This window comes from Triticum dicoccoides, chromosome 1B, assembly GCF_002162155.2.
Source record: "Triticum dicoccoides isolate Atlit2015 ecotype Zavitan chromosome 1B, WEW_v2.0, whole genome shotgun sequence".
Classification (NCBI taxonomy): Eukaryota; Viridiplantae; Streptophyta; class Magnoliopsida; order Poales; family Poaceae; genus Triticum; species Triticum dicoccoides.
This window is the reverse complement of record NC_041381.1, coordinates 354,700,177-354,708,277: the sequence shown is the minus strand read 5'-3', so window position 1 is coordinate 354,708,277 and position 8,101 is coordinate 354,700,177. Positions and strand designations below refer to the sequence as shown.

The window sequence follows — 8,101 nt, the reverse complement described above, 5'->3', positions numbered from 1 at the left end:
CCTCCTCCCCTCCTTTATGTATGGGGGAAGGGGGCACCCCATAGACACACAAGTTGATCTTTAGCCGTGTGCGGTGCCCCCCTTCATAGTTTTACACCTCGGTCATATCATCGTAGTGCTTAGGCGAAGTCGTGCGTCGGTAACTTCATTATCACCGTTGCCACGCCGTCGTGCTGATGGAACTCTCCCTCGGCCTCAGCTGGATCAAGAGTTCGAGGGACGTCACCGAGCTGAACGTGTGCAGATCACGGAGGTGCCGTGCGTTCGGTACTTGATCGGTTGGATCGCGAAGACGTTCGACTACATCAACCTCGTTACTAAACGCTTCCGCTTTCGGTCTACGAGGGTACGTGGAAACACTCTCCCCGCTCGTTGCTATGCTTCTCCTAGATAGATCTTGCGTGATCGTAGGCAAATTTTTTGAAATACTACGTTCCCAAACAATCACAAGTAGCACCGCGTTACAAGCCAATATACTTGGAAGAGTGGTGATGATCTGCAAGTGCAAAAGACTATGTAGCAATCTCGTGATAAGTAAGTTTTGTCGATCCTATAGGGAGCAGAAAGGATGGCACCAGAATCCCCGTAGTTGTGATGTCTACGCAACTACGCTCACACTCGAACCAGAGTTTGGAAATAGTTCACGTAAGTAGGTTGCTAGTGGAAACAACAAAGGGAGAACTAAGTACTAGAATGAACGGAAAATAAATACTAAACTAAACGAGGGAAATAAACAATGAAAAGTATGTGATGTTTTAGATGAGGTTGCTGACATACAAGTACGTCGTTGACTTTTAAGAAAAAAATTCACAAAGAAAAAAAGTTCATAAATTTTAAATAATAATCTTAAAAGTTCATGAATTTGAAAAAATTCATCAGAACAAGTTCACATATTTGAAAGATTCGTGGAAATTTGAAAAAGTTCACTAAAAAAGTTTGCAAAACTAAAATAGTTTATGGATTTGGAAAAAGTTCATAAAAATTTGACAAAAAATCACTAAGCAAAGTTCAAATATTTGAAAAAAGTTTATGAATTCGGAAAACGTTCACTGAAAAGTTCAACAAATTAGAAAACAAAATCATAAAGTTTGAGAAGTTCATAAATTTGAGAAAATTTCACGAATTTGAACATTATAATGTATTTGAAAAAAACAAAAGAAAAAAAAACAACCAGAGTCCTCTTTTTAGCGCTACAACTTGAAATACAACAAAGAAGAAGAAACGAGTAAGTAAGCATGGAATGTGAAATGTCCTAGTTGGTTATAGCGGTTACTGCTGAAGCGTAAGGTTGAGAGATCGGATCTCACGTATGTCAATTTTTTATGTTTGTTTTTTCTTTTTAAAATTTCGTTCTTTTTCGCTTTAGCTTTGGTTTCTCTTTTATTCTTTAAAATAATCCAGGATTCAATAGAAATTGTGAATTAAAAAAAGATAAATCATAAAATGCTTGGAAATTCAAAAAATATCCATGTTTTTGAAAAAATAGGGAAATCATAATATTTACAAGGATCCAAAAAATGGTCGTGAATTAAAGAAAAATGCATATGAAATCAAAAAATGTTCACAATTTTAGAAAAATAATTCCTATTCAAAAACTATTTATGAATTTGAAAAAAATGTGAATTCAAAAAATGTTCATGAAAATACAGGAAAATGTTCACAAAATAATAAAAATAAAAATTGTTCCAAAACTTTGAAAATTGTTTCTAAAAATGTTTGCTGATTTGAAAATATTCATGTATTTCAGAAAATGTTCATCAAAACAAGAAAATGTTAGGATTAAATATTGCTCCAATTGTTTTTAAGACGTCAATTCAGAAAATGTTTGTGAGCTCCAAAAAATGTTGAAAATTTTCTAAATGTTCACAAATTCGAAAAATAATAACTTCTTTAAAAAAAAGGTTCACAAAATTGTAAAAGAATGACCAAATTTTAAAATTGTTCACAATTCAAAGAATTGTTCATGATTTTATTGAAATTCTCATGAGTTCGAAAAAAGTTCATGATTACATGAAAAAATCATGATTTCACAAAAGTGTTCACGAATTTGAAAGATGTTCAGAATATTTAAAAATAAAAAATATAAATGGAAGAAAAACTAAAAATAAAATAGGAAGGAAAAACAAACATAAAAATAAAAGGAAAAAAGTGAAAAAATAAAGGAAAGAAAAAATATTTTTTAGAAAAATTAAAAAAGCAAATAAATAAAGAAATATCCGATCTAGGTGGGCCGGTCCAAGCGTACGTAATGGGGATGGGGATGTGTGCTAGGTCGCTATTTGGTGACCTATGCGCCAAATAGAACCTGTGCCTTGTGTCCCGTTAATGAAGGAACTAGTGAGAGCAACTAACTATTGGTTACTCCTTGCGGGGACCTCGAGTGGTCACTTTTTGGTCAAGCGCGAGCCCACCAAGTGGTGCCCCAGTCACCAACACATGTCCTGTTGGGAAACGTAGCATGCAATTTTAAAAAAATTCCTACGCTCACGCAAGATCTATTTTGGAGATGCATGGCAACGAGAGAGGGAGAGTGTGTCCACGTACCCTCGTAGACCGAAAACGGAAGCGTTTGACATCGCGATTGATGTAGTCGAACTTCTTCTCGTTCCAACCGATCAAGCACCGAACGTACGGCACCTCCGAGTTCTGCACACGTTCAGCACGATGATGTCCCTCGAACTCTTGATCCAGAAAAGTGTTGAGGAAGAGTTCCGTCAGCACGACGGCGTGGTGACAGTGATGGTGAAGTGATCCGTGCAGGGCTTCGCCTAAGCACTACATGAATATGACCGGAGGCGTAAAGTGTGGACGGGGGCGCCGCACACGGCTAACAATGTTTGTTGTGTGTTCTAGCGGTGCCCCCCACATATATATAGGTTGGAGGGGAGGAGAGGCAGCCAAGGGGGAGCCCCAAGTAGGAGGAATCCTAATTGGGCACCTCCCAATTCGGCCTCCCCCCTTTCCTGTTCCTATTCGGAGTAGGAAGGGAAGAGGGGGAAGGGGGAATCATGTTCCCTTTTTTCTTTCCTCCTTCCCCTTTCCTTCTCCATTTTGGCCAGCCCATATGGGGGGGGGGGGCGCACCAGCCCTTTGTGGCTGGTGTGTTTCCCCTCTTGGCCCATAAGGCCCATATAGTTTGCCGGGGGTAGCCCGGAACCTCTTCCGGTGACCCGATATGTACCCGGTAACCCCAGAACACTTTCGGTGTCCGAATACTATCATCATATATATGAATCATTACCTCTCAACCACTTCGAGACTCCTCGTCATGTCCGTGATCTCATCCGGGACTCCGAACAACATTTGCTCACCAAATCACATAACTCATATAATACAAATCGTCATCGAACATTAAGCATGCGGACCCTACGGGTTCGAGAACCATGTAGACATGACCGAGACACCTCTCCGGTCAATAACCAATAGCGGAACATGGATGCTCATATTGGCTCCCACATATTCTACGAAGATCTTTATCGGTCGAACCGTTATGACAACATACGTTATTCCCTTTCTCAATTGTCATCGGTATGTTACTTGCCCGAGATTCGATCGTCAGTATCTTCATACCTAGTTCAATCTCATTACCGGCAAGTCTCTTTACTCGTTCCATAATGCATCATCCCGTAACTAAATCATTAGTTACATTGCTTGCAAGGCTTATTATGATGTGCATTACTGAGCGGGCCCAGAGATACCTCTCCGATACTCGGAGTGACAAATCCTAATCTCGATCTATGCCAACCCAACAAATACCTTCGGAGATACCTGTAGAGCATCTTTATAATCACACAGTTACATTGTGACGTTTGATAGCACACAAGGTATTCCTCCGGTATCCGGGAGTTGCATAATCTCATAGTCAAAGGAAAATGTATAAGTCATGAAGAAAGCAATAGCAATAGAACTTAACGATCATTATGCAAAGCTAACGGGGTCTTGTCCATCACATTATTCTCCTAATGATGTGATCGCGTTCATCAAATGACAACACATGTTTATGGTTAGGAAACTTAACCATCTTTGATTAACGATCTAGTCTAGTAGAGGCTTAGGACACTGTGTTTTGTCTATGTATCCACGCATGTATCAAGTTTCTGGTTAATATAATTCTAGCATGAATAATAAACATTTATCATGATATAAGGAAATATAAAATAACAACTTTGTTATTGCTTGCAGGGCATATTTCCTTCATGTCCCGTGTTGGGTGCTCACTCTAAATTTCTTTTCTTATGCGCCATCGCTTTTAAATTGGCTTCTTTTCGGAGGTTTTTCCGCTTTTTGGTTTCCCCTAGGTATTGGATAAAAACAAACTTGTGGATTTTTTGACTGGAATAAACTTTGTGTTCCACGAGAAGCACATCTATGCTTCTCACAAAGGGAAATAAGTGACAAAATTGTGCTCCCGGCTCCATTTTTTTGCCAACCATGTTTTCAGTTGACATCTTCTTTGCTTTCAATGTTTTATTTTTTCCTTTTACCCGGTCTCTGGTTTTTAATACTTGTGGAAACCTATTAACATGGATCCAGATTCAAAAATTTCGATACAAAAAAAAATTCAACAATGAAACGGTTAAAGATTTGGATGCACTGTTCATTTTTCTTTCGAATAAACGAATCTGGAAAAAAGACAAAACTCTTAGGTTGCGGCAAGTTGCATATATAGTGCGCCATTTGTCAGTGGCCGAGAAAGTCAGTCTTTTTTACTGAGAAACACGTGCAACTTTATTCATACTCATAACAACGACGGATACACTGATTTGGACTTAACATACAAGAAAATACAAAGTAACTCCTATAGCTAAGAATTACAATAAAATCTCTTGAAAACACCTTCTTCACGGTATAAATCTCTACTCAAATAAAAACTCCAAAGACTTTGTTAAAGAGGCTGCACTTGGACTAGAGCAACGATGTTGTCACTCTTTCGCCTACATGAACATTACCAATAATGATTTTTGAAAGTGCCTTGAGTCCCCAATCCAAAAAGATTGAAAGCCTTTATCGATGAACGTACTTGGGCCGGGATGATCCCTTATAAGTCCGCAGACCGTCGAATCACTATATCTTCATCATGGTGTCGATGAAAGATTTCACCTCCACAAACAATCAGGCCAACAAAAAATGCTTGACATAACAACATAAACTCATTAGATTCGAATAATCAGATCTGTGAGGATAGAAAACTCTTTAACCTCACAACATTGTCAAAATAACAAGAGAAAATTTATTCTCACAAACTATAATAATCACAAGACGTTGACGAAAAATATAGATGTCTTGAAGATCCGGGATCCCCCAACTCTTTCAGCGTCAAGATGACGGCCGGAGATAAGGGAGCCTAAATTTCTTAGATGATGAAGGCCATAGCAGCATGAGAAACCCTGCTGAAACTTTCTCTCGTGGACCTACTCGAAGATAGGATAGTGAAAGTGAGATGTGCAAGGAAGTGATTTCGGACCCGGTGCCTAAAGCGCTAAATAGAAATCTGGTTTAAATGGGCCTGCGCATTAGGAACGAGCAGGTCCATCTTGAGCCCTAAATAGGCTTTTGCGTCTCACCCAGGTCTTTCTATATAGCCGTCAGCCCGGTCCGAGGTCTACAACAATTTATTTATAAATACGGGACATTATGGTTTGCCCTAGATTCCACCGAAGCCCGGTGCCTCCGCGTCTCCGCCGCCATCTTCTACCGGACTTCTCCTAGTTAGTCCGGCCAGCCGCTCCCTCACAGCCCAAGCGGAGACGACAATATTTACCGCTTTCTTTCTGCCCATGTGTGCCTAATCCAGCTGGTCGTGCTCGCCGCTCCATTACCGTCTCGAAGCGAAGCCGACTAGATCTGTAGATCAGCAGATCCAGGTATTGTTTGAAAAGAGATTCCATCCGTTTTGGTTTGTAAGATCTTCGTGATTTGCATTTTTTTGACGGCACACCTGTTGCCAGGGGATATATATAGCAAGTAATCGGCGTTCGGACGGAGGAACCGCAGGCATATAGGATTTTGCTGCTGGTATGACAAATTTTTATGGCCCATCTTTGTGTATTTCTTTTTTAATCTTCAGCAATTTGGATATCTCAGTCTCGATGTTTTCTTTTTAGTCAGGCCATCTCTCAGAAGATTCGATTATTCAATTTGGACTTGGAGTTGGAGAGGATGCATCGTCGGTTTTTGAATGTGATAGTACAGGACTTGAACACTCGCATCAATTCGTTGTACCTCGTCGACCCTTGGAAGCATCTCTTCTGCCGGTCAACAGGAAAAGCAGAAGCTGCAGAAGATGCAAAACTGGAGAAGAAAAATCCAGGAGCGTTGATAGATCCCTTGAAGTTGCATAAGCCGCAACTCAGGTTTGGATCATTTCTCCTCTCTGCTCTGTTGACAGAGAACTGCCTCCTGCTGGCAGACTCTACTCACAGTGCATTTCTCTACGACAACGACTTAAACTCGGTCCAACCCATTCAATCTATGAATTTTCCCAAGGGACCTAATTGCGTCTGCTTCTCTGCACCCCAAGCTAACCCCTTAGACTCTCACCGCTACTATATACTGGACCTGTCACCGGCCTCCACTATCAATTCTCCCTTTAGGGTCCTCAGCTACCGCTCTAATAGTTTCTCCTCCGAATCCCATGTAAAATCTAACTACACCAATTCATTCTACTGGGATACTCTCCCAGTACCACCATTTCTAGGCCATGACTATGGAAGAACCATTGACATTTGTTCCTCCATGATGATCAATGGCTCGACCATATGCATATCCTCTGTCGAGAAGGGCGTTGGCACCTACACCTTTGATACAGTGACAAAGTTATGGACTCAGGCTGGCAATTGGGTGCTGCCCTTCTACGGCAAAGCAGAGTATGTTCCCGAGCTCAACCTTTCTTTCGCTCTATCTGCTGACAGCCCCCACCGCTTGTGCGCTTTAACCTGCACTACAATGCACCATGGCGGCCCACCAGCATTGCAGCATACTTTTGATGATCTCGACCTGCCGGAGAATTGGTCGCCATACAAGTGCCACCTGGTTAACCTTGGCTCAGGCAACTTTTGCATCATTTCCTTCTGTAAGACCATGAACTGTGAGTTTGCCGTCTTCACCGGCGTGGAGGTGAAACCCTGCATCAATGGCGACCGACCTCTCCGGATGATCAAGCACCTGTCTAAGAGTTTCAGCCTTGGATCTCATAGCATCAAAAGTGTGCTCTGAACCATCTAATTGATTGCCTGGATGCCGATATGGAACTTAGTCTGTAATCTGTGCTATTTTGTTTTCTGCCTCTTAGCTGTTCTAAAGCCTGCTGCTGTTTATCGGTCTTGATATGCTGCATTTAATCCGACAGCGCATGACTATGTAAAGACTACTCCCTCCGTTCCAAAATATAGCGCGCCCACGCTTTTTGAGGTTCAACTTTGACCATAAATTTAACCCACGAGACCGACTGCGGCGGGATCAAAAATTATATAATTAAAAACTTTTTTTGAATACGAATTCATTGGTATAATTTTTTCGCCCGCCGCAGTCGGTCTTGTTGATTAAATTAATGGTCAAAGTTGAAGCACGGAAACCGAGGACGCGCTATATTTTGGAACGGAGGGAGTATTTGCTTAAATGATTTTGAAACTTGCTTAAGTTCATTGACAGTCCGTCTATCTATCACTGTATCTTTGGATCTTTGGTTAATTGCAAAGAGATTGTTTGCAGATCATAAAAGCATTTACAAGTATCAAGTGAAAACGCCCGTTCAATGAAAACTGAAAAGTATTAATTTGCAGAACGTACGGTGCGGACCAAAGGTGGAATCTAATCAGCCACTTAAACCAAGTTTTGCAGCTAACCCCTTGCCCTTTACGTCCTTGCTTGGTAATGATTCATAAAAAATTTAAAATGAATCGTGCTCAATCTGTGACGCCATGGAGTCCTAAGCACGAGCACGTCCGGGCGCACCCCGCCACTGCCCGCACGTTCGGTGTGCGGCGCGATCGCCCGCACGAGCACGTTCGGCGCGAGCAACCACGCGGCCCACACGACCCGTCTCGGCCGTCGCCCCTCCCCGCCTACGAGCCACACGCCGCGCGTAGCAGTAACCACGCGT

At 41.6% G+C, this 8,101-nt stretch overlaps 1 protein-coding gene across 2 annotated transcripts; it reads left to right on the top strand.

Annotated features, from left to right (window-relative positions):
• Window positions 1-5,612: 5,612 nt before the first annotated feature.
• LOC119335169 lies at window positions 5,613-7,416 on the top strand. Of its 2 annotated transcripts, none has more exons than XM_037607341.1 (3): window positions 5,613-5,864; window positions 5,949-6,015; window positions 6,109-7,416. In XM_037607341.1, the coding sequence occupies exon 3, from the start codon at window positions 6,160-6,162 to the stop codon at window positions 7,213-7,215; it is 1,056 nt and encodes a 351-aa protein (XP_037463238.1). In that variant the 5' UTR covers window positions 5,613-5,864; window positions 5,949-6,015; window positions 6,109-6,159; the 3' UTR covers window positions 7,216-7,416. The 2 variants fall into 2 exon arrangements, with proteins under 2 accessions (XP_037463238.1, XP_037463231.1); XM_037607334.1 differs by having other exon boundaries at window positions 6,105-7,416.
• The last annotated feature ends 685 nt before the right edge of the window (window positions 7,417-8,101 follow it).

Coding starts and splice junctions, on each gene's coding strand:
- LOC119335169 (XM_037607341.1), top strand. CDS start 6,160: ATGCATCGTCGGTTTTTGAATGTGATAGTACAGGACTTGAACACTCGC.